At 37.9% G+C, this 27,106-nt stretch overlaps 2 protein-coding genes across 4 annotated transcripts in view; one reads left to right on the forward strand and one right to left on the reverse strand.

The window, feature by feature from the left end:
- Positions 1 to 27,106, forward strand: part of LOC114093381 (basic helix-loop-helix domain-containing protein USF3) — a 233,341-nt gene that overhangs the window by 35,513 nt on the left and 170,722 nt on the right. For 2 of the 3 annotated variants that reach the window (XM_027936052.2, XM_027936051.2), the window contains one exon: positions 855 to 13,235. The exons of the other annotated variant lie outside the window; for it this stretch is intronic. In XM_027936052.2, the coding sequence (XP_027791853.2) occupies positions 855 to 7,306 (6,452 nt within the window). In that variant the 3' untranslated portion in view covers positions 7,307 to 13,235. Of the gene's footprint in view, positions 1 to 854; positions 13,236 to 27,106 lie in introns of those variants that run through there. 3 annotated transcript variants of the gene reach the window in all.
- On the reverse strand, positions 23,402 to 24,045 carry LOC114093313 (large ribosomal subunit protein eL29-like). Its single transcript, XM_071615819.1, has 2 exons — positions 23,652 to 24,045; positions 23,402 to 23,620 (listed from the first exon to the last, which is right to left on the reverse strand). Exons 1-2 carry the CDS (start codon positions 24,040 to 24,042, stop codon positions 23,517 to 23,519), a joined length of 495 nt encoding a protein of 164 aa, XP_071471920.1. The 5' UTR covers positions 24,043 to 24,045; the 3' UTR covers positions 23,402 to 23,516.

A 27,106-nucleotide genomic window follows, 5' to 3' on the forward strand; every position in this document is an offset into this window, starting at 1 on the left:
ATTTGTCTCGTAGTTTAAGTACCTGACAAATATGATCTGCCAATCTCAGGTCATCCTTGTTGAAATAAAACTCTTCATTTTAGGCTACATCCTAGAACATGAGTCTTGTGGGGCAAGGATAAGAATACCTACCACTATGACAAGGCAGATGGGGATGTATCAGGCAAAGGAGTCAAGAGTATAAATACCATCAACCAATGCTGCCCCTGTAGGACCTGTGGGTAAAGCTGTCTCTCTTATAAAGGAGAGGGGTATAGCAGGTGTCTTCACTGCTCAGCAGTGCACCTGCCTTGGCCCTACCAAGGAAAATGCAGGTTCCATTGCTGGTACTCTCTTTGATACTCTACCACTCTACTTCTGATATGTTCTCGTTCCCACTTCAGTCACCATTGTTTGTTTCAGAGGGTAAAATGAAAGCTCAAACCATTTATAAGGACCTATTTGGTACTACCGCAAGTCATGTTAGTTATTGCAGCATTTAAATGGTATTATAGGCATTTTCAGTGTAAGTTTCCTACCATGTTATCATTATATCAATAAGTCTTCCTTTGCTTTACTTGCATAGCTACTCTATTGGAAATTTTCCAATTGAGAATTTTGAGATTTCTGCCTTATAAGTTATTTTCCAGTGGTTGGCCTTTAAAGATAGATACTTTTAAAAGAATGGGATAGGAGCTTGAGTACCATTCTAAAGAGAAGAAAGAACTTGTATTAGCAAAGAGCTAAGAATTCTCAGTTGAGGTTTCTAGAATGCTAGCATTAGAATTCAGTAGTTTAGTATACAGTTCTTTCTCAAGTTATTGTAAAAACTAACATTCACTAGTAATTTTTAATTTTTATTTTTAAAATTATAGCTGAAGAAATTAAAAAATTACGGAAACAACTAGAAGAAATCCAAAAAGAAAATGGCCGATATATTGAATTACTGAAAGCAAATGATATATGCTTGTACGATGACCCCACAATCCACTGGAAAGGAAATCTTAAAAACTCAAAGGTGTCTGTTGTTATTCCAAGTGACCAAGTTCAAAAAAATATCATTGTTTATTCCAATGGGAGTCAGCCTGGTGGAAACAGCCAGGGGACAGCTGTTCAGGGGATAACTTTTAATGTCAGTCATAATTTACAAAAGCAAACCGCCAATGTGGTGCCGGTGCAGAGGACTTGCAATCTTGTGACTCCTGTGTCTATTTCTGGAGTTTACCCTTCTGAAAACAAGCCGTGGCATCAGACCACAGTTTCTGCACTGGCTGCCAACCAGCCTGTTCCTCTTTGTCTTCCTGCTACCATTTCTGCTCAAAATATTCTTGAGCTTTCCACCTCTGAAAGTGAATCAAGTGTGCTTGGTGCCACTGGAAGCTCACTAATTGCTGTTTCAGTTGGGTCTGAGCCTCACCAACATCGGTCTTTGCACACAGGTCTAAATGATCAAAATTCTTCTGAAACTAATAATGGGCAAGAGAGCCCTAAATTATTAAAGAGGACAGCCCCTTGTGTTACAAGTGTCCCCCCAAACTCCTCAGCACCTGCCACTAAAGTGCACCGTGGAACCAAGTCCTGTCTGAGTACACAGGACTTCAGAGGTGACTTTCAAAACACCTTTGTTGTTTCAGTTACCACTGCAGTCTGTTCCCAGCTCCCTAGATCTGCAGGTGATTCTTCTCCAGTGAGTGTTAGCAAGTGCACAGTCTCGACAAGTACAACCTCAGTGGTGGCACCATCTGCCACTGGAGTAGGGAAGACTACTACTCCTGTAAGCACTCTTTCTACAAATCCTTTGGACAGTGGTTGGACTCTTTCTTGTTCTTTGCCTTCTTCAAGTGTTAGTGCTTCAGATTTGAAAAACATTAATAGCCTTACGCGAATTTCTTCAGCTGGAAACACACAGACAACGTGGACTACTTTGCAGCTGGCAGGAAACACTATTCAGCCCTTAAGCCAGACACCATCTTCCACTGTGATTCCAGTACTAAATGAGTCTGGTCCTAGCCCCACTGCAAGCAACCACAGTAGACACATGGCTACAGGCATCAACTTAAATAATTCCCTTCCAACAGATGGGTTATCAGTTGAGCAAGTAGTTGTAACCTTGCCTTCTTGTCCATCTTTACCTATGCAGCCACTAATTGCCCAGCCACAAGTTAAATCTCAGCCACCAAAAAATATCCTTCCACTGAATTCAGCAATGCAAGTGATTCAGATGGCTCAGCCAGTTGGGTCAGCTGTTAATGCAACTCCAGCTAATCAAAATGTTATCATTCTTCAGCCCCCCAGCACTACCCCATGCCCCACAGTGGTGAGGGCAGAGGTTCCCAACCAAACAGTAGGTCAACAGATAGTCATTATCCAGGCAGCTAATCAGAACCCGTTGCCACTCCTCTCTGCTCCACCTCCTGCTTCTGTTCGACTCCCTGTCAATGGAGCCAGTGCTATAATTGGGTCTAATCATTCAGTGCAAAATATTTCAACTCCACAAACTTTTGGAGGAAAGCACCTTGTCCATATATTACCAAGACCTTCATCTTTGTCAACATCTAATTCAACACAGACTTTTTCTGTTACCATGTCAAACCAACAACAGCCTCAAACCATTTCTTTAAATGGACAGCTCTTTGCTTTGCAGCCTGTGATGTCTTCATCAGGAACTACAAATCACACCCCTATGCAAATTATTCAACCCACCACCAGCGAAGATCCAAATACCAATGTTGCCCTGAATACATTTGGTGCTTTGGCCAGCCTCAATCAAAGCATCTCACAGATGGCTGGGCAGAGCTGTGTACAACTATCTCTTAGCCAGCCTGCCAATCCTCAAATTGCTGCAAATAGTCAAACCTCCCCAACTAACTGTGTTTCATTAACAACCACTGTTGCACCTCCCATGACAACTGACAATTCAGCCATACCCCCTGGTACTTTTAATCTTGTGACTACTTCCTCAATGAACACTGTTGCTTGTTTGCCACCTACCACAAAGTCAAAAAGATTAAATAAGAAGCCAGGTGCCAAGAAACATATAGCAGCTAGCAAACCCACATGTCCTCTGAATCCAGTCAGAGAGGTGGGCAAGTCAGACTGCCCCAACATGGAAAGCTCAGCAGAGCCATCATGTACTCCTGGACTGCTGGAAAGCCTTCCTGTTGTGCTACCACCTGCCACTCTGTCCCAGGCAAATAGTGGAAGTGTTTCTGCTTCACATTCTTTGGACATGCTAAATTCGGAATCAGTAATACCTGAATCTGTATCCAAATCTAACTCAGCAGAAGAGTCTAGCTCATCCTCCCAAGAATCTGGAATAAGTGAACATTGTGCAGTAGCCCCAGCAAAATCCAAAGATTCTACCCCCATTTTGCAAAGAGAGACTTCTCAGGATAAACCACCAATTAGCTTAGCATTATCAGATGCTACCAAATCCTGTACTTCAGCCAATGTATTGATTCCATCTCCAAATCCTCAGATTTTGGTTTCTCAGGTGTCTGGTTTGTCATCCTCCACAAGGACTACAAGTACTGACTGTGTTTCTGAGGTAGAAATCATTGCTGAACCTTGCAGGATGGAGCAAGAGTCATCTGATACAATGCAAACTGCAGGTCTCTTAAAGGGGCAAGGGTTAACTACATTACTATCTGATGTTGCTAAAGAAAAAGACCCCCAGAAATTAACTCTTTCTGGCCCTATGGAGCATCCTGACTTTTCTTCAGAAAATTCTAAGATAATTGATTCAACTGTTGATTTACACCCCAAGCAGGAACTGTTACTGATGAACAACGATGATAGAGATCCACCACAGCATCAGTCCTGCCTCCCTGATCAGGAAGTTATTAATGGTTCTTTGCTCACCAGTAGGCAAGCTGACTCCCCCTCATCAACCAGCTCTGGAAGTACTCGCAGTTTTTCAGTTGCATCCATGCTTCCCGAAACAACTAGAGAAGATGTGACCAGCAGTACCTCAACTAATACATGTGACAGCTATACCTTTGCAGGGCAACCTGATATAGTAGCTCTTGCAGCAACAGTTATTTTTGGCCATCACAACATTGAGAAGGGAAGAGTTGATATTCAGGCTGATATAAGGGAAGGTACTTCAAAGCCTTCTGAAGCATCATCTTTAGAAGGAGACCAGTCTTTCAAATCACAGATCCCTAAAGAGAATGGCACAGGACAGACAGAAGCAACACCAAATGAACTTAACTCTCAGGATTCAATTGAAGTAACAGTGGACAGGCCCCTTGAAAAACCAAGTTGCTCTCTAGGAATTAAAACATCAAATGGTTCCTTACAGGTTTCAACTTCTCAGCCACCAAGCCTCACCAGTTTAAGTGTGAATAATCTCATCCATCAGAGCAGTATCAGCCATCCGTTAGTCAGCTGTGCAAGTCTGTCCCAACCTTCAGAGCAAACAACTGCTCCTGCGACAGTTAATCTGACTGTTTCCTCTAGCTCCTACAGCAGCCAGCCTCCTGGACCACCTCTGATGACAGAATATTCTCAAGACCAGCTAAGTACTATGAATAATACCATACCGAATTCACAGATTCAAGAGTCCCTCTTAAAGCCAAGTCACGAAAGCCGAAAAGATTCTGCTAAGCGCACTGTCCAAGATGACCTTTTACTGTCTTCAGCCAAACGTCAAAAGCATTGTCAACCAGTCCCCCTCAGACTTGAAAACATGTCCCTAATGAGTGGAACTCCAGACAGCATTTCTGATCAAACTCAAATGATGGTTAGTCAGCTCCCTCCCAATTCTTCAAACTCAGTTGTGCCTGTTAGCAACCCAGCACATGGAGATGGCCTTACACGATTATTTCCACCTGGTAACAACTTTGTGTCCCCTGCATTGAGGCAAGCTGAAGTTCAGTGTAGCTCTCAGCCTTCAGTTGCCGAGCAGCAGCAAACCCAGGCAAGTCAGCATCTACAAGCCCTGCAACAGCATGTTCCAGCTCAAGGTGTATCTCACCTTCACAGTAACCATCTGTACATCAAGCAGCAGCAGCAACAGCAAGCAGGGCAATTAAGAGAAAGGCATCACTTGTATCAACTGCAGCATCACGTACCTCATGCAGAGAGTGCTGTTCACTCTCAGCCCCATAATGTGCACCAACAGAGAACTCTGCAACAGGAAGTTCAGATGCAGAAAAAAAGGAATCTCGTTCAGGGCAATCAGGCCTCTCAGCTTTCCTTACAACCAAAGCATCATGGAACTGACCAAGCCAGACCCAAGAGTGGCCAGCCCCATCCCCACCATCAACAGATGCAGCAACAGATGCAGCAACACTTTGGAAGTTCCCAGCCAGAAAAGAGCTGTGAAAACCCTTCAACTAGCCGGAACCATCACAGCCATCCCCAAAACCACCTCAATCAAGATATTATGCACCAGCAGCAGGACGTTGGAAGCAGACAGCCAGGATCAGGGATTTCTTCTGAACATGTGTCTGGGCATAATCCAATGCAGAGGCTTTTGACATCAAGAGGCTTGGAGCAGCAAATGGTGTCCCAATCGAGTATTGTAACAAGACCTTCAGATATGACCTGTACTCCACACAGGCCAGAGAGAAATCGCGTTTCCAGTTATTCTGCTGAGGCACTCATTGGAAAGACATCTTCTAATTCAGAGCAGAGAATGGGTATATCAATTCAGGGTTCCAGAGTTTCAGATCAGCTTGAAATGAGAAGCTATCTTGATGTTCCCAGAAATAAAAGCTTGGCTATTCATAATATGCAGGGTCGTGTAGACCATACTGTTACCTCAGATATTCGCCTTTCTGATTGTCAGACATTTAAACCAAGTGGAGCCAGTCAACAGCCCCAGAATAATTTTGAAGTACAGTCTTCAAGAAATAATGAAATAGTTAACCCTGTATCTTCATTGAGGAGTATGCAGTCTCAGGCTTTTCGGATTAGTCAAAACACTGGCCCACCACCGATCGACCGGCAAAAGCGATTACCGTATCCACCAGTTCAGAGCATCCCAACAGGAAATGCTATCCCACCAAGGGACAGTGAAAATACATGTCACCAAAGTTTTATGCAGAGTTTGCTTGCCCCTCATCTTGGTGATCAGGTCATTGGGAGCCAGAGATCACTCCCAGAACATCAGAGGAATACACAGTGTGGTCCATCCTCTGCAATTGAATATAATTGTCCTCCAGCTCATGAAAGTGTCCATATTAGAAGAGAGAGTGAGAATCAGAATAGGGAAAGTTGTGACATGTCTTTAGGTGCAATTAACACAAGGAACAACACCTTGAATATTCCTTTTTCAAGTTCCTCTTCCTCAGGAGATATTCAAGGTAGAAACACAAGTCCCAATGTTTCTGTACAGAAGTCCAACCCCATGAGGATTACTGACAGTCATGGGACCAAGGGCCACATGAACCCTCCTGTCACAACCAACATGCATGGGGTTGCAAGGCCAGCTTTGCCACACCCATCTGTGTCTCATGGAAATGCTGACCAAGGCCCTCCTGTACGTCAAGCTAATTCTTCAGTTCCCCAGAGATCAAGACATCCCTTGCAAGATAGCAGTGGTTCCAAAATTCGTCAACCTGAGAGGAATCGTTCTGGAAACCAAAGGCATAGTAATGTCTTTGATCCAAGTCTTCCCCATCTTCCTCTCTCTACTAGTGGCAGTATGATTCTTGGACGTCAACAGCCCACTACGGAGAAGAGAGGAAGTATTGTTCGTTTCATGCCTGATAGTCCACAAGTCCCTAATGATAATTCAGGTCCTGACCAGCATACGCTATCACAGAATTTTGGTTTTCCTTTTATTCCTGAGGGTGGTATGAATCCACCAATAAATGCTAATACTTCTTTCATTCCACAGGTTACGCAGCCCAGTGCCACTCGAACTCCAGCCCTCATTCCAGTAGATCCTCAAAATACTCTACCTTCATTCTATCCCCCATATTCTCCTGCTCATCCTACACTGTCCAATGATATTTCAATCCCTTATTTTTCTAATCAAATGTTCTCAAATCCTAGCACAGAGAAGGTTAACAGTGGAAGTTTAAATAACCGATTTGGATCAATTTTATCTCCTCCCAGACCTGTTGGCTTTGCTCAACCAAGTTTTCCTTTACTCCCTGATATGCCACCAATGCACATGACCAACTCTCACTTATCCAATTTTAATATGACATCTTTGTTTCCAGAAATAGCAACAGCTCTTCCTGATGGCTCAGCAATGTCTCCTTTGCTTACAATAGCAAACTCCTCTGCCTCTGACTCTTCCAAGCAGTCCTCGAACAGACCTGCCCACAACATAAGCCATATTTTAGGTCATGATTGCAGTTCAGCTGTTTAAATATAGATAAACTAAATGTGAAGATATTAAAGGTCTTGAGTGAGATTATAAAAGTGTGTGCATGCACACGTACATGTACGTGTACATGAAGAGAGGAATTTTGTGTGTGTTTGTATAATCAATTTTCAATTATCTTCTGAATGTAGGGATCCATGTCCATGTCTGAGATCATGCAAAATTTGTCAAAAACAAATTATGTTTTTTTTTAAGTGCATGGAGTGTTTTTTATGTTTCAAGCTTTCAAGCATATTGACATTTCCAAGTTTGATTTGTAATTTTATATTCCCTGAATATAAGTCAACTGAAAATTGGGGGACCTCACCTTGGTATGTGCTGAGTGGTAGGAAGGGACTGAGATTTTAAGCATCGTCACTGGTAATTTTTAAAATAGTTGAGTTGTTATTCAAAACATAAGCAACTTGATAAAGCCAATGGCTCATAACCAGATGATGGATGGTCAACATCTAAAAAAATTTCTCAGCTGAAACGGTGTTGAATTGATGTTAAATTAAATGTCCATACAGTCAAGCAGATAGCAGATAAATTAATTATCTAATAAGCCTTCATCCCAAAGTTTGGCTTAGGGAGAGTCTTCTTTCTTGATTCTAATTATTCATAAGTTATCTGTTCTTCAAAATAGGGAGCCACATTGTACTTTAATGTGCCAGGATCTTTAAAGCAAAAGTCTTCCCAGACAATTAGCCTTAAAAATAGAAAGGTAAAAAGTAAAGGACACAATTGTTCTCCATCACGTACTTGTATTTTGCATCAGGCCATAAGGATAAAAGCAGTTATATAGTGGAGTTTTTCATGGAGTCATTAACAATTGGTGTTTTGTCAATTGAGTTTTGATTTAGTGTTCTCTCTTCATTCATTTATTTGACTTTGAAATAAATTCTTTTCCATTAATTTAAATATTAGGACTGATCAGCAAGTCATGCATTTAGAATATTTACATTTATTTGTAAAGATACATTTGAGTCTTACTTTTAAAAATATTTCTGAACAGAGTTTTAAGCTCTCTCAGCATTTTCATTTAGTAATATTTATATTTTAAATAAGGCATTGTATATTGCATTATTATCCTTTATACAGAATTATCATAATGAGAAGGTGTATTGGTTCAATATTTTCTCTTGATGGTAAATGTGAAATGGTGCTTCAAAAAAATACAGTCTTTATATATGTCCATGTGTGTATGTGAGAGTATATATGAAAACAGACAGATTTTAAAGTATAAACTGGTCCCTACTATTCCACAATGTATACATACTTAAAAATACCATGTTGTGCACCATAAATTCATACAATTTTATTTATCAAGTAAATAAATTTGAGAAAACAATAGGTCTGCCATCTGAAAATAGGAAATTAAGACCTGCTAAAGTATAGAAAAACTTGATGCAGGTGAGGTTTTTTAATAAAAACACCCAGGAATTTAATAATAAATTTTAAAACATGCGTTGAATTTTGAGAACTAAAACAAATGAGCAAAACCCTAAGAAAACAGTTGTAAATGATATGCTGATTTTTTTAACCCTGTTAAACTATGACTTTTTGTTGTTATATTCTGCCCAAAATGGAATGAGGTGGGGAAAATGCATATAAATTGTTCTGTCTGCTCTGTTAAAAAAAAGTAAAACCTGGGACCAGCATTTATTTCCATCCTAACAAAGCCTCCTGTGGCCTGGTCAGAGCAATTACCTCCTGCATCCCTCTTCTGCAGACTGAAATGGTCACTTATGCCTCTTCACTGTTCTCACCAAACCTTACCATCTGTTTCTGCTGCCTGCTAAAGCAGTCTCCAGGAGTAAAGAAACAGCATAAACCATAGAAACCTGTATTGCCTCCCTTCAAAATGGTCTTGGGGAGAAAATAGGAGAACTTCATGAATAAGTTACTTAAATAAAAATGTATAAACACAGCAATTACACTTTTTGGAGAAAAACCACAGCAAGATCTACAACTTGTTTTTTATTTCTCTGAATTTTAAGCTTTAATATTCAATTTTTTTTTTTAGTACTTGGAAGGTTCAATCTGCCAATTTTGGAGGGGGGAGTACTGGGGATTTAATGGTGTGCTTGACCACTGAGCCACATCCCCAGTCCTTTTCATTTTTTATTTTGAGACAGGGTCTCACTAAATTGCTTAGAGCCTCACTGAGTTGCTAAGGCTGGCTTTGAATTTGTGATCATCCTTACTTAGTCTCCCAAGTACCTGGGATTACAAGATTGTGCCACTTGCCTGGCTAATCTGCCAATTCAAGAAGGGCAGTTTTCTATATATTTATCTCTTCCTCCCCTCCTCCTTCTTCTCTGCCTGTCCCTCTCACACATGCCCCCACATAAAAGTGGCCATTGAGTTCTGTAGAACTAGAGGCTTCTGTATATAACTGGAGCAAAGGTAACAGGCCATGGTGAAGCTCAGTTCCCTTCCACCTCTAGATTGGGTCTTGTTACCCAGGCTAGTTCCAAATTACTGGGCTCAAGAGATCTTCCTGCCCCACCTTTGCAAGTAGCTTCTCTAGGGGCTCTCCACCACACCCAGATGAAGAGTTCAGTTTAAACGTTGCAGTTCAAAGGGCTCAAAAATCTGTTACTTTCAGTTATTTCTATTGCATTGATTGTGTTTTACTGTTCATCTATATTCAGAAATAGCATTTTCATTCCTCAGAACTTTTATTCCAAGAATATAACACTGATATTGAATGAGTCTAAGAAAGGCTTGTTGTTTGACTCTCTGCAAATATTTGGGCTCCAGCTTATATGTAACTTTAATTATCTTATGGACAAAAGCATATATATGTTAGAGATCATTTTATATATGGGATCAATTCTGAGTGTTCACACCAAAGTACTCTTATTTGATTTTAAAGCATGAGTACTTACCAGCAGTATTAAGTATTTGAATTGAGGTACATGGTTTTGAGCAGGAAATTTGTTATATAGGACTTAGTGATATCAGTATATAATCTTTTGGTACAGGAATGGCAGAAAATGCAGTCAATTTTGGCTATTGTAAATTGAAATGTTATTCTTGGCTTGCTCACATGATATACAAAGTTAAACTATTTCCACAAATAATTTTTCAACTTCTGAAAATACGCAGATGTCTGAATCATAAGTGAGAGTCATTGAATCATTTCTCTTTTAGCATTATTGATTACATAGAATCAGTTAAAGAAAATAGTTGATTCTTCTCAACATTTAATAAGTTCTATGAAGTGAAAAATTTTAGATTTTTCCTCATGTATAAACCTTGTCATTGCATTTGTTAAATATATAAATCATAGATGAAATAAATTAATTTTGGAAGTATTTATTTTTTGGAAAATACAGGTTGCTTTGGGATGTGTCATGTTTTATGCCACGTCAGGAAATTTAATTTTGTTTATTGTCAGATATTTTGGGACACAAGAATTTGCACTTTTTTTTAAGTAAGGATGAGAATTCCATAGTAATCATGATTTATAAAATTTAACATATCTAAACTGTGGGAAGGAAGGCCATATTGTTTCACAGCAACTTCTAGTCATAAGTCAAGGTTATGTTGAACTTTAAAAACTCAATGTTATTAAAGTATAAAATCATTTAAAAATTTTAAAGATAGTTCATTTATCTTGTTCTTGCCTTCTAACATCAGTCATTTCATTGAGAGGCTAAAACTTATACTACAAAAACTGTGGACATGCATTTTAATGGAAGTGATATTAAAATTTTGAGAAAGACTTATTAATGTGCATCATCTCAGCTTTCTCCTTTCTTTTCTACATAGGTACCTATGTTCTTATTATTTTATATCTGTTCCATATCAAATAGGGGACAAGGAGCCTGGTCATTTCCTTAGCAGGATAACTAACTATTCATTTGCCTTGAAACATTTATTGGTTCTATTAGATTAGTTTGTGGGAGTGAGTCATACTTCCAAATTAGTGATTCCCAATTTTTGGCTTTGGGAACCATATTCTTTCTTCCTATTCTCTTAAGTAGCAACAACAGTATTAGTTCAGAATTTGATCTAAAATATTTCAATATGTCATATGGCTCTTCCCTAGGTTTGGTGGACTTGTTGTTTTTTTTTTTTTTTTTCCACGGTGGAATGAAGAAAGGGCAAAGGTGATAACAAAATGAAATAGCTTTGGGTTGATTTCCTGAGGAGCCTAGAAGTCATTGCAATTCTGTTATCTAGATAAGTGCTGCCTTTGCCTTAGGTAATGCATCTATGGTTGTGTACATCTAAAGGGCAATAGTAATAACCAATGACCAGATAAACTGGTGTGGAGTTGATCTCAGTGGTGATTTTATGATACCAATATGCAAATTAAAGGCAGAAATTAGTTTCTTCCCGATATGCCTTTTTGGCTGAATGTTACAATTTTTCCTTCCCCAGAGTTCTACATAAAAGGGTCCTTTTTGGACTTAACTATACTCTCTGCATTTCACTCTTCCTGGGTTGTTTTATCTAAAAGAGTGAAACCTAGAGAGTGTTTCTATGAGTCTGTAGGCATCACCAAACTTAGATTGAGGCAATTCAGATATACTTGGCATAAATATTGAGGACCTTGTTGGATGCAGAGTTTCTATCTCTTTCCCAATGCCTCTCTGCTAATACTGCATTTTACCTAAAACTGTGCCTCTGGTCCTTAGACCAGATATTGGAATATATCATCACCCTCTCCATGATAGAAAGGACCAGCCAGGATGGTGCAAGGTGCGTAATCAAACACCTCCTAGAAGCAAGTACAATAGATTCTCACTGTTGCCTTATCATTCTCTGAGCCATCTTCAAAGTTGATCTTGTTAAAACAAAACAAAACAAAAACTAGTTAGTAGCAAAACTCCTTTGAAACACAGAGATTATATATGGTGGTCATTTAGCATCCTTATTTCTGGATTTGCACAAACTATCAACTGTAACCTTTTTCTGGCATATGGTGGTCAATTGCTTCATAAACATGAGTTAAGTTGAAGATGTTGGGCATCATATCCACAATGGTGTTACTTTGAATGACCACATAATCTCTCACTAGAGATGTCATGAGACATAGAAAGTAATTTGATTTGTAATGTAACATGTTTTTTAAAAAGATGATCTTTATTTTTTTTTTTTTTGCTTAGTTGTATGTACAGCTATACACCATACTATGCCATAGGAATTTAAAGTTTGATCTATTTAAATCCCTTCTTCACTTTTCTGAGAGCTCTCTGCCCTCCCACCCCTGAAGTCTTAAGATCACTTTCATCTGTGAGGTACCGAGGCACTGGGCTTGACTAGAGTGGTAACCTTGATGGGAAGTTAAACTGTTGATCTTCCAAGAAGAAAGGGACCAGACAGTGTTGCTTAAGATGCTGCAGTTGTGTTACTGTGAAGAAAAGATTTGCTTCCACTTTCAGCAGGTTATATAAATATCTATACATATATATATATATATATTTTCATTTTGGAAAAAAAAGTTTGAAAAATCTGAGAACATAATTCCTTCACAAATTATTTATAGATACACTGGGTGAGAAGCTTACTGTAGGGCAGTCATCAGATAAAAGCTAAGTTTAGTGCTTCAATAGTGTAATATTTGTATCTATTATTATGCCAGCAGGGTCTGCTGTGCATTGTGTCCTATTTCTGTAAATCACCTGGTTTGTAATTCTAATAGAAATCAATTTGTTTTTTTAATGGAATCCAGAGCAGATATGTATAATAAGATCAGGATTGTCCTACAGTTGTAAATAAGAATGGGTCCTGTTTATTTTGACATCTTTTTACAAATGCATTGTATTAGGGTGTGAATATTCTGAACCATGCTCTTGTTTAAAGTTTTGAAATTTTTATTGTTAAATGTAACATTTTAATGGTTGTAATAATTATTTGTATAGATATGAATATAGTATTTTATTTAAGAAAATAAACTTTGCATTTTTTGCATTGTGAATTCAGTTGTTTCTGATCATTGCATGTGCCACTTCAAACCTATTGTCTTCCATACTGAAATATTCAAACAATCTTTAAAAATTTTCCATATGTCTGAAAATAATTCTGTGATACATTTCTATAAGGGTTGTGTTCCTAATCAATTGACCTCAAATAAATAATGAATAATAATTATGATAGAACCATGTTGTTAGAACAAACTATATATCCCTGTACTTATAAAAAATTAAAATTAGAATTTCAGTTCTGGAATAGTATTTAGAAACAATCCAGTTTTAACTCTCTTCTGTGGAGAAAACTGAAACACAGAACTTGGAGATAAAAGATCTATTGCTAAAGTTACCCACAAAAACTTAGTTAATACAACATGATTTTTGAGGGGAAAAATTGAGAGAAATTTGTATTAGATAAAATTATACAAAGTTAAAATGCCTATAAATCAACTTATTGCCTAGAAATAGCTGACAGGTATAGTAAAAATGATAAATTAAGGAAATGGTAAATGCAAAATTCAGGATAATGAATACATTTTAGGAAAGGCTAGGAGTCTGGTATGAAGGAATGCTTCAAAAGTGTTAGTATTCCATTGCCTGGGTAGGAGATACTCAGATGTTGGTCTCACTTATGCGTGGTCTTATGAATGGATAAAATATATCCTAATATATTAAAAAATGTAAAATAATAACATCAAAGTCATTTATTCCCACATGTACTCCAGGAAATTAAAATTCATGACATTTTCCTTGACTTCAGATTAAAACTAATCTTTCTGCTGCCAAATATTAAATGTTCATTCTACCATTGTACATTACCTCCCAGAGAGATAGCATAGAATAAAGTCTAATATGTCATAAAGGGTATCTAAACTGCAAAGATGTCACTACTTTGTTGAATTCTATCTCCCTAAAATTAATGTGTAAGTTATGGTAGTTGTATATTTTACAGTTTTGTTAATTTTCCAGGTTAGTTAGATGTTTGAGGAAAAAAAAAATATTTAAATAACATATCTCTTTAAAAACATACCCAAGAGATTTTTACTTTTGGGTAGGAGATAGTAGTTGTGGCAGGTCATCAGTCTCACTATAACAAATGGAACAAAAGGATAAATTAAAACAATCTTATTTTAAAAGGCATTGAGCACCATTAAGTATAAGAAGACTATCTAAACAAAATTTCAGAGAGGGAAAGGCCCTTTGTGGATAAGCTGAGATCTGTGGCATTTCTTTTTAACCCTGGGGACATTTGATGAGTATGGGTTGAAAAGGCAAGTGAAAACTCCCACAGTTTCCTGACAGTTAGGGGATAATTCCTGCAAGAAGGAGCAGTTCTTACCCTTGAGACATTGGAAACCAGATGTGAACTGAATTTAAGTAAAATTGCACCCCAGCTTTCACCCAGCTCAACATTCTGTCTGCCAAACAAAGGTGTGAACTTGCTCTGGTAGAAAATAACATTAAATTCAATCTTTACAGTTTCTTTATGTATGATGTCTATTAAACCATGACACAAAGAAAAGACCAAAGATTCCAATTTTAAATCAAATTAAAGCAAGCTTGTAATTCCAACCAGCCAGAACTGTCCCTCCCAAAATCCGTGGAGCGCAGTTTTATAGCACAAAAAGTTACAAAGGGGGGTGTCTTAAGAACATATAGATATAACAGGATTTTGACAAGCATAATTCAAAGTCAGGTAGTAGGTTAATGGTCTAAATGGTTCAGTACTTCGGGAGTAAATTTAGATCCCAACATCAGAATTTATGAGGTGCCATTAGGGTTTCAGAGAGGGTTGTTATCTGGTCAGGGAAAACCAGACAGGGGTGAGTTCAAGGCATGGGAAGGCATTTCAAGCAAGTTTAAAACATCAAAATAAGGCCAGGCCAAATAAAAATCCTAATATTTTACAGAAAACAGAAATGAATCTTTTATAATTTTTGACAAGATGGCTCCTGATCTTAAGAGGGAATTAGGCTGGGTTTACCAATGTCCAAAAAACATAGTATGTTCAGGAAAATGTGAGCAAGAAGCAGAAGAAAAAGCAGATAGTAGAAGTAGGTCCATCAATGATCCAGATGCACAGATGGGCTTTGAAAAAAGCTGATAAATATGTTAAAGAAAATAGAAGAAAAGCTGGAGAAGTTGAAAAAAATAAGATAAAAATGAATTTTTTTTACAGAGGATTGCAATTTTTAAACCCTTGAACAAGTTTATAGCAAAGCACACATCAACCAACAGAAAATATCAAAACACAAAGAGACGAAACCACTAGAAAAGAGATATTATCAGAATACAAGAGATAATGTGTTTTAGTTAGCTTTTTCACTGCTGGGACCAAAAGACCCGACAAGAACGATTAGAGGAGGGAAAGTTTATTTCAGGGCACATGGTTTCAGAGGTCTCAGTCCATAGACAGCTGGCTCCATTCCTTGTAGCCTCAGGTGAGGTAGAACATCATGGTGGAAGTGTGTAGCAGAGGAAAGCAGCTGGGAACATGGCACCCAGTAAGCAGAGAGGTATGGTGGTGAGAGAGAGAGAGAGAGCGCTCTGATCAACCAGGAATATATATATCTCCCAAAGGTCTGCCCCCCATACCCACCTCCTCCTGCCACACTCTGCCTACTTTCAGTTACCACTCAGCAGGAGATTAGTTCACTGACTGAATTAAGGCTTTCATAAGCCAATTATTTCACCTCTAAACCTTCTTGCATTGTCCCAAATGTGAGTTTTTAGGGGACACCTCACATCTAAACCATAATAATTTGGAACCAGTCAAAATATCCAACATACATATCACTAAATCCCCAAGAGGAGAAAGAATGGGAAAGAAGAAATATTTAGAGAAATAATGACTGAAGATTTTTCAAAACTCATAAATGATATCAAGTATAGATTTCAGATATTCAGCAACCCCAAAGTAAGATGAATACAAAGAAAGCTACACCTACACTTCATATCATACTTCTGAATCCTAAAAATAAAGGGAAAATTGGAATGCAGTCAGACAATGGACACATTACCATCAAAGGAATAGTAAAACTTCTGACTTTACCACAAAAAAATGGTGAAGGCCAGAAGATAATGGAATGACTTTCTTTTTTGTTTTCTTTCTATCTTCTTCCTCCTCCTCCTCCTCCTTCTCTTCCTTCTTCTTCCTTCTTTTCCTCTTTCTCCTTCTTCTTCTCTTCCTTCTCCTTCTTCTACTGAGGACTGATGCCAGGGTGCTCTACCACTGAGATATATTCTCAGCCTTTGTCTTTTTAAATTTTGTTTTTTTAAATTTTGAGACAGGATCTCCTGAAGTTGCCCAAACTGGGCTTGAACTTGTGATCCTCCTACTTCAGCCTTTTGAGTCACTGGGATTACATGTGCATACCACCACATCCAGATGGAATGACATTTAAGTATTTATTTAAAAAAAAAACCAAAACTCTGCTGGCCTATAATTTTATAAATTAAATGCCCTCAAAACTAAAATATATATTTAAATATATATATATAAATCTGAGCAATCTTGTCTTTTATCCATAGACCGATACTAGAAGAAATTTAAAGGGCATTATTCAGTTCAAGGGAAAATGATCCCTGATGAAAATGAAGAACAGTAATGGAGAGAAGCTGAAAGGATAAATTGAAGTTAAGTGTAAAAGAGTACGAGGGCTTAATAGGCTTATAAGGCTTACGGATATGTAGAAGTAAAATATGTGATAATAGCACAAAATAAGAGTAAAGAGTGGAGTGAAATTTGGTATTGGGATATTTCATTGCTGAAAAGCAAAAATGATAATTGAAGGTAAATGTTCTAATAAGTCAAGTCTGTTTATCATAATTTCTAGTGTTACTACTACTACTACTACTACTACTACTACTAATAATAATAATAATAATACAGGGAGGTAATACAAAAGGCTAATAGAAGATTAAAGGGAAAAACAAAAGTACTCGTTAATAAATGCATTGAATCTGACATGTATTTGAGTAACACACTTAAATAAATCAGGAAAAGATATATTAAGAACAAAACAGGGAAAATAGAAAACCAGGGCTGGGGTTGTGGCTCAGTGTCAGGGTGCTTGCCTCACACAGGTGAGGCACTGGGTTGCATCCTCAGCACCACATAAAAACAAATAAACAAAATAAAGATATTGTGTCCATGTATAACTAAAAAAAATATTTTTAAAAAAGAAAAAGAAAACCAATAGCAAGTTGGTCATGGTGGGATATGCCTGTAATCCCAGCAGCTCAGGAGGCTGAGGCAGAAGATTGAAAGTTCAAAGCCAGACTCAGCAACTGAGCAAGGCCCTAAGCAACTCAATTAAGACCCAGTCTTTAGATAAAATACGTTTTTTTTAAGAGAGAGAGAGAATTTTAATATTTATTTTTTAGTTTTCGGGGGACACAACATCTTTGTTTGCATGTGGTGCTGAGGATCGAACCCAGGCTGCACGTATGCCAGGTGAGCGCGCAACCGCTTGAGCCACATCCCCAGCCCCAAGATAAAATATTTTTAAAATGGCCGAGGATGTGGCTCAGTGGTAAACGGTCCCTAGGTTCAATACCTGGTACAAAAAAAAAAAAAAAAAAAAAAAAAAAGAAAAGAAAATGTTAGACTTAAAACTAGTATTTATGTTATTATAGATCAACAAATTTATTTAAAATTAAAAAAAATTTAGTCTAAATTGAAAAAGTCACAATTAGCTTTGTGTTTGTTGTTTATAAGAGACAAAAAAAAAAGAACACATTTTAATTATAAGAAAACAAAGATGAAGTAAAAGGATGGGGAAAAGGTACATAAGATATGTAAACACTAACGGAAATAAACACAGCTATATTAAAACCAAGGTGTTATAATCTAACTTTGCTGCTGGATCTGCTACTCCCTCCCATTCCTCCCCTTTAAAGCCATTGGATGTCACAGCACAGGAGAGCCATTGACCACAAGCAGTTCAAAGGCTTACTACTTATTCAGGAATATGCAACTTAAAAAGTGGGAGGAGCCCCTGGGGGGTCCATCACATGAAAGAGGGCTCTCTAATGTCTTCGTAGAGGGAGGGAGGGGAAGGACAGAGAGACTTGGAGTATAAATATAATGAGGTTGATATGAAAACAATAAGGATAAGAATACCGCAGAAACTTGCTGATAAGATTTTTGAATCACGCCGGAAGACTGATTCTGGGTGGCTCCTCCTGGTAAAGGATGTAATGGTGGAAGATCAGAGGGGTGGAGCCTGTGAGGTAATCAGCATAGCAGAACTGAGTAGGGCTTAGGTGTCTGATTGGGTTCATCCTGGCATGTGTTAATGGTTTATTCAAATGTCATCTTGCTGTCAGTGATTTCTTGAATCAATACTACTTTTCCACAAAGAAGAAAGACTTTAAGGCAAGAAGTATATTAGAAAAGAGACATTTTCTAATAAAATGCTCAATGCTATTAGAAGACTTTTAAAACCCTTAAGTTTGGGAGCTGTTCAAGATGGGAGGTGTTCGAGATGGCAGAGTAGAGAGGGTTGCTTTCCTGGCTGCTCCATGGTGTGAAAACAAGAAAGCAGATAGGTAGCTTCTCACCAAGGTGAGTGAAAAAAAAAAAAAAAGGTTGGGTGGGGGGCTTTACTGGAATTTAATACTGGACATTCAGAGCAGATTGGGGACTCAGGAGGTTGGATATAATAAAATAAGAAAGAAATCCCCAGCACCACCACCACTGCCATAGCCTTAGGCACCAGCCAGAGTGGTTTTTCTGTGAGCCAAGTGGAGGGATAAGGGAATTTTTTTTTTTTTTAATTCCGTATTTTTGGAGGCATGAGGTGTGTCTGGTGTGGAGAGTTTAGAGATCAAAGACATTGCCTGAATAAACTGAAAGGCATTCTGCACAATATCCTTGTCCAGGGAAAAAAGCCTCATCATTCTCAGCTGTGTGCACAGGACATTCTCAGCTGCAGCACAGGGGCTAACACCTGGAGGAGCTGATTCCTGGCAAACCCAAGTTTGGCCAGAAATAAAGGCCTGGCAAACCCACACTGCATGACATAGAGTGTGTCTAAGTGTCCAGAAGAAAATCAAATGTGTAGAGGGATTTACACAGGGAAATACTGGTCGTGGAAGCTTGCGGCTCTCCTGTCCCCCTTTAATCTGGCTGTTAGCAGTACCCTCTGCGAGAGATGTGCATGATTGGGAATTTGAAAGGGCAGGGGAGGGAGATCTTGACTTTGGAGACTGAACCCAAGACCAGGAAATGCAAGGTCCGCAGGTGATGGAGTAGAATAAGAATTGGCTTTTTCCTCCACTGCAGAAGAGGAATCCAGGGGAGGTTCTTGGGGTGCAGTGTTCCAGCGTGGACTGGCAATTGCTGGGCTCTGGAGGTGTGCTGATTTAAAATCTCCAATTGGCACTCACCAAACAGACTGGAGCCTACCTAAGCCTAAACCCCACCTCCAGGAATTCCGCCTATGGATTACCACTCTCGTTCCAGCAACCCCACCCTGAGGGTGAAGCAAGCATCACACTCTAGATGATCCCACCTGACATGGCTGAGAAGGGAAGCAGAGAATCTTTGAACTCCAAGGGAAACAACTCTTTAATTTTTCATGGAGATCTTTTTTTTTCTCTCTGTATTTAATTGTAACCTTAATGGTTCATGAACATTTATACATATGCATACTTATTTTTTCCCCATTTACAGCATTTTTGAAGTCAGTTAATTTTCATGGATCAGTATTTTGAGGACTAGGATGTTACTGTTTTTACTGTAGGCAATAACTGATCATATAATTTCTATTTATTGTGACAATTAACATTGTAGGTGTCAGAGCAGGAACAATTTGGTTTAATGCTGTATATTGTTTGCATTTTTTGTTGTTATTATTTGTTTCTCCCTAAATGGTGAGGTACTGGAAACGTTCAGGGACACTATAAGTCCACGGGGTAGAAACTCTATTCATATCCTTACTGTTAAATGGGTAGACACACAAACAACAAGAAAAAGTAAGGGAACAAATCTCCCCAAAACTCTAAGTTTAAATGCATTTTTGATATTGCTTTTAAATATATAAAGGAAAATAGAACCAAAAGGATTATTAGACAAATTCAATTTGTTATTGTAAATTTTAACACATTTCTTTTAATAATTATGCAGCAAGCAGATGAACATGTGGATTATAGAGACATAAAATGTCTTAGTGTTTACCTAGAGTTAGAAGTTTTGGAGAAAAATGTGGACTAACTGCTAATGAGCATAAGGTTTCTTTTTGGGATCATGAAAATGTTCTAAAATTCATTGTTGTGATGGTTACACAACTCTGAATAAATGAAAAACTACTGAACTGTCTACTTTAAATAGATGAATCTCATAGTGTGTGAATTATATTCCAATAATGTTTCGTGTGTGTGTGTGTGTGTGTGTGTGTGTGTGTGTATGATTTGCTGGGAATTAAGCCCAAGGCTTCATGCATGCTAAGACTGTGCTTTACCATTGAGTAACACTGTTTGTTTATTTGTTTTAATCTTTCCACAAAGAAAACTTCAAGCCCAAGTGGTTTCAGTGGTATATTCCTCTAAACATCAACCCAAATTCATGAAAACATTAAGAATCCTGCTGAACTTGGTTTAAGAAGTTAATATAATTTTGATAGCCTTAACATCAAATTCTGGCATGATATGATAGTAAAAGAAGATTATAGACTGATGCCTCTAATAAACGTAAATAAGAAAATTCTAAACAAAATATCAGCAAATTTAATCTAGTAACATTGGAAAAGTATAGTGTATCGTGACCAAATGATGATTATTTCAGGGACACAAAGTTATTTTTAATATTTTTCAAATTGATTTACACAGCTCATTATATTAACAGAATAAAGAGAAAAAGCTTTACGGTAACTCAAACAGTTTAGTTGATAAAATTCAGCATTCATTCCTGGGGAAAGCTCTGAACAAAATAGGAAAAGAATATTCTCAATCTGATAAAGTGTATCTATAAAAACATAACCTACAGTTAATATCATACTTAATGACATTGCCCTGGGAATTGAGAACAAAACATGAATGCTCATCATTAGTCTATTTAACATTTGTTGTCATTTCCCTGCCAGTGCCTCACCAAGAAATAAAGTTTGCCACCAAAATCTATAAAATGTTGCTGAGAAAAATCAAAGGAGACTCAAAAGATGTCAAGGTGATATAATGTCATTAAGATGTTAATTCTGCTCAAATTTATCTACATATTCATGCAATTACAATTAAATCACTGCAGAAAAAAATTATTTTTTGGCTAGAAACTGTTATGGCTTAGATGTGAAGCCCCCCAAAATACTACATTAATGCAGGAATATTCAGAGGTAAAATGATTATATTGTGAGAGTTATAATCAATCCATCTTAGTTTGAAGGGACTAACTGGGTGATAACTGTAGGCAGGTGGGTGTTGCTGGAGGAGGTGGGTCAGTAGGGGAGAGGCCTGGAAGGGTTCATCTTCTCTGAAGCCCCTTTTCCTTTCCCTGTCTGCTTCCTGGCTGCCATGAGGGGAGCAGTGCTCCTCTGCCATGATGTTCTGTCTCATCTTGGGCTCAGAGAATGGAGTCAGCCTACTGTGGACTAAACTACTACAACCATGAGCCAAAATAAACTTTTTCTCCTCCTCTAAGTTGTTCTTGTCAGGTATTTTGATCACAGCAAAGAAATTAACACAGAAATTGGTAAATTGGTCCTAAAATTTATATATTATATAATATAATAACCATATAACTGTAAATGTATAATCTAGACCATCTTAAAAAATAAAATTAGAAGAAGACTTAATCAGACAATAACAAAGTGGAAACACTTAAATTACAGAACATTATTGTAAAGTTTTATTAACTAAAACAATGTGATATTGGTGATGGATACAGTAGGCAAAGGAAGGCAACAGAAATTTCAAAAATAGATGACTCACATACTCACTGGATTAATGACAAAGGTATCATTGTATTTCAGTGAGTAAAGAATAGTTTTTTTAAATAAATGGGGCTGGAATAACTAGATATCTGCATAGAGGGGGAAAAAGTCTAGACCCCAACTCCCTACCATATGCAAAAAATTAATTTGAGGTGGGTCATAAACCTAATAGTGATGGTAAAACATTAAAATTTCTAGAACAGTGGTTCTTAAATATGGTCTTCAGAATTTCTGGGGTTTTTAAAAAACCCTTTTAGGGTTCTTATGGAGCCAAAAATATTTTCATGATGGTACTATGATGTGATAAGCCTATACGTTGTGTTGACAATCATTTGCACTAATGGTGCAAAAGCCACGATGGTTAAAACTTCTGGTACTTTGGCACAAATCAAGACCACTGTGAGGGACTGGGATTGTGGCTCAGTGGTAGAGCACTCACGTAGCACGTGAGAGGCCCTGGGTTCGATCCTCAGCACCACATAAAAATAAATAAATAAAATAAAGATATTGCATCCAGTTACAACCAAAATATAAATATTAAAAAAGACCACTGTGAGATTGACAGGTTCCCACTAAGGCTTCTCAGATGAGGTCAATGGTGATATTAATACATAATACATATATTATGATTAACAACATATTATACACACATATTATGTATTAACAATCAAATAATAAAATGTGTAAATGTTTGGAGGGTTTGCAGTATTCAGTAAGCCAATATTTTCCAGAAGGCCTAGGTATACTATTACACAATCACACAGTAGTAAAAAGATGAGTTCAAGTGCAACATAGATCAATGGGTTTCAATGTAACAAAACATGAAAAGTTCACTGATATGGTTTCAAATTCCATATTGTTTTGGTGTAGTACCAAAGAAGAATATCAATATAAGTCCACTAAAATGCTCTTTTCTTTCCAATTATACATTTCTGTGAGATCAGACTTTATATACATAAGCAAAACACATATCGCAGCAGAACAAATGCAGAAACCCATGAGAATTCGGCTATCACTAAGCCAGATATTAAATAATTATAAAAATGTAGAACAATGCCACTATTCTCACAATTTTTTTTTAGAAAATATAGTTATTCTTAGAAAAAATATATTTGTGTTATATGGTTGTTTATTAATTTAAACTAAGTTAATAGATATTTATAATTTTTCCATGTTTATTTCTTTTTTAATTTTTTTTAGTTATTGATGGCCCTTTATTTTATCTATCTATCTATCTATTTATTTATTTTTCCTGCCTCTGGATTTATGTGTACAAATAGCACAGGAGGACACCAGTTCCCATAGACAGGGGCTCAGGGGTCACACCAGTCCTTCTGTCCTCACACCCAGAGGCTTTTATTATGGAGCCTTTGCAGGGACCTGAGCACCCTTGGGGGCCTGGGCACCTTTGGGAACAGGAGCTGGAGCCGGAGCTGGAGCTGGAGCCAGAGCTGGAGCTGGAGCTGGAGCTGATACTGGAGCTGGAGTTGCAGCCTGGGTCTTGGCTTGGGGCTTTGGCCTTTGGCCGGCTAAGCCTGTGATCCCTGGCCATGTAGGCACGAGCACGCTTCCCGTGCTTGAGATGGGCTAGCAAGGCAAGGCGATCAAGCTTGCGGCTGTCACCCTTTGGCATCTTGGGCTTAACTTCCTTTGGCTTTGCAAGGGCCTTGATAGCTTTGGCATGAGCACTCATGGCCTTGGCGTTGTTTGCCTGAATTCTTTTCAGGCCCTTCTTATTGTGCTTCTTGGCAAAATGCATATTTCTCAGAAACTTGAGGTCTACCCCCTTAAGAGATTCATATCTTTGTGATCCGGGTTTCTTGATACCATTTCCGTGCCATTTTCGGGACTGGTTGTGTGTGGTGTGGTTCTTGGACTTGGCCATGTCTGCACCTTGGGCCGCAGCTCCTGGAGAGGTTGAGACCGGAAGAGATATTTTTATTTACATATATGTGGTGCTGAGAACAGAACCCAGGGCCTCACACATGCTAGGCAAGTGCTCAACTACTGAGCTACAACCCCAGCCCTCTATGTTTATTTCTAATATGGTAAATGTTACTAGGTAAATTCACAAAAACTCTTTTGAGGTTCTTGATAATTTTTAAGGGTGTAAATTGGTCCTAAGATGAAACATTTTGAGAACTAAAATTTGAAAAAAAACTAGAGAAAATATCTGACTATACCATAATAGAAAAAATTATTATCTTAGACTTCATTAAAATTAAGAATTTCTCTTCATCAAGACACAGACTATGTTTTCTCTGATATAGAGAGGCTGACTTATAGTGGGGTAGGGAGGGGAAGCATGGGAGGAGTAGATGAACTCTAGATAGGGAAGGAGGTGGGAGGGAAAGGGAAGGGGCAGGGGAGTAGCAAGGATGGTGGAATGTGATGGACATCATCATCCAAAGTACATGTATGAAGATGCGAATTGGTGTCAACATACTTTAAATACAACCAAAGCTATGAAAAATTGTGCTGTGTATGTGTAATAAGAATTGTAATGCATTCCACTGTCATTTATTCTTTAAAAAATCAATTAAAAAATAAAAAAATAGAAAAAGTATATTGTTACAATCTAAAAAAAGAGAGAGACACAGATTATACATATCTAAAAGATTCTCAAACTGATTTTTTAAATTGGCAAAGAACTTGAATGAATCCCTCACACAGATACCCAAGAAGTCTATGAAAAGATGCTCAACATCATTAGTCATCAGATAAAGGCAAAGTAAAATATGATGAGGTACCACTTTGTTGTCACTTTGAGAGGCTGAATGACAAATGCTAGGAATTGGCAAAGATGTGGAAAAACTGGAGCTCTCACACAGTGCTGATGGGAATGCAAATGTGGTCAAACTACTTCGGAAGACTATTGGTAGTATTCTTTACTAATAAAGACATCTGCCCTCTAACCCAGCAGTTCCATAGTGACCTGAGAATATATCCGTGGGAGAAGTTCACCAAAGTACATGTAAGAATGGTCAGAGCAACTTTCTTTACAATATCCCCCAAACTGGAAACTCCAATGCCCATCAGTAGGAGAATATATAATAAAATGTCACATGATCACAAAATGACACTACCGCTTCACGCAGACAGATCTTGCAGATGTCCTATTGAGTGAAGAAGCCAGACAAAGAGGAGTTTATCCTGCATGATCCCATTGATTTGAACTTCAAAAGAAGATTTTTAAAAAATCAATGTGATAAAGTCAGAATATTGATTATCTGTGGGACAGAGATGAACTTAGAACAGGTCTGAGGATGCCGAAAATGTCTTGCATCTGGGTAGCGGTTACATACGTAGGTATGTGTACATTTGTGTACATGGATATTTACATGTGTATGTAAAACCCATTGATCTATATCCACTTAAGATGAGTGTACATTTTGTACATTACTGAATATATCTTATACTCAATCCATTACTAAATATATTTTATACTTAAAAAAGTTAAGGGGGGCTCAGAATGTGGCTCAAGTGGTAGCACACTTGCCTGGCATGCGTGAGGCACTGGGTTTGATCCTTAGCACAAAATAAAAATAAAATAAAGATATTGTGTCCAATAAATTTTTTTTTTAAAAGTTAAGGAAAAACTATGGAAGTTTGAACTAACATTGGTGGTTTATCTTGATAAATTTCCTTTGATTCAGTAAAATCTAAAGTTATTTTTCTATCTTTTCTTTTTTCACTGCTGGGGTTCAAACCCAGGGACCTGCACATACTAGACAAGTGCTTTACCTCTGAGCTACATCCCCAGCTTTACTGTCATTCTTTAGAAAAGACAAGATCTTGGCACTTTTTATATGAATCTCCCTTGTTACCTGGCTGAGACTTTAGGCAAGTGGCACAACTTCTTCATGTCTAGATTATTAGTGTCCTTAACTGTTTATTGTTGTTATTACCAGTCCTGCCTTTCTCACAGGGTGTTATAAAGGACAAATTAAGTGTTACATTTGAAAGTGTTTCTAAATCATTGCAAAGTAATACTTAATGCATCATGGAAATTACTTTCCACGGCTTTCCTCACGCCACCCTCCCCACATGGGAGACTGAAATGAGGTATCTCCATTAGGATATATTTAGCTGGTCAGTGTCAACAGATGCTTAGACTATTTCTTCTTCCTGTGAGAAATTAAGGAGATGTTAGTCTGCTTGATAGATAGATTCAAAAGTCAGGTAGAGTGGCTAATTAGTGTCAGTGTGACACTTAATTTTTCACACATTCAGATAAGCTACAGAATTAAGGGAAGTTATGGAAATGCCGCTTTTAGCTAAGTTTGTGCAGTGTGGGTTTAGCTGTTTATAGTGTTTTCTTATATTGCTTTATCACGTTCAGCAATGGCTCACATGGCTGAGTGGATCACATTTCCAGGCTGTAGTCTGGAAAGAGGCTGCAGTCAAGATTATCATCATGGAGAATTTCTTGCTTCAGGGTGTTTTCTGAGAATTCAGGATTCAATTAGTTTAGGTCCCCCCCCCCCTTTTTTTGTGGTGTTGGGAATTGAACCCAGGGCTTTGTGCATGTGAGGGAGCATTCTACCAACTGAGCTGTATCCTCAGCCCTTAGGTCCCATTCTTTTGAATGATGCTGTGGGGTAAATTTGAAAATTCATATTCAAAATAAAAAGTTCAACAGACATCTGTCTCTGCACAGAAGAAAATTGGTTAGCGTGTTCTTGTTTCTAACCAACTTGTGTCACTTTCTTATTTTTGTTTTGTTTTTGAACAAACTTAGAAACATTTCTCACTATTCTCACTGTACTCCAAATGAAGAAATATGATTCCCTAGTTCAATGCAACTACTTTGTCTGCCTAAATTTGACTGTGATGAATCTACTCCTTCTAAGAGGAAAGTTCTGGGCCCAGGACCAAGAGCAAAGATTGTTGAACCACTGAAGCGAGTTGAAGATTTGGCCCTCAACTCAGGCCAGTAGAGGCCAGCT

The sequence above is a fragment of the Marmota flaviventris genome, chromosome 8, assembly GCF_047511675.1.
Source record: "Marmota flaviventris isolate mMarFla1 chromosome 8, mMarFla1.hap1, whole genome shotgun sequence".
Classification (NCBI taxonomy): domain Eukaryota; kingdom Metazoa; phylum Chordata; class Mammalia; order Rodentia; family Sciuridae; genus Marmota; species Marmota flaviventris.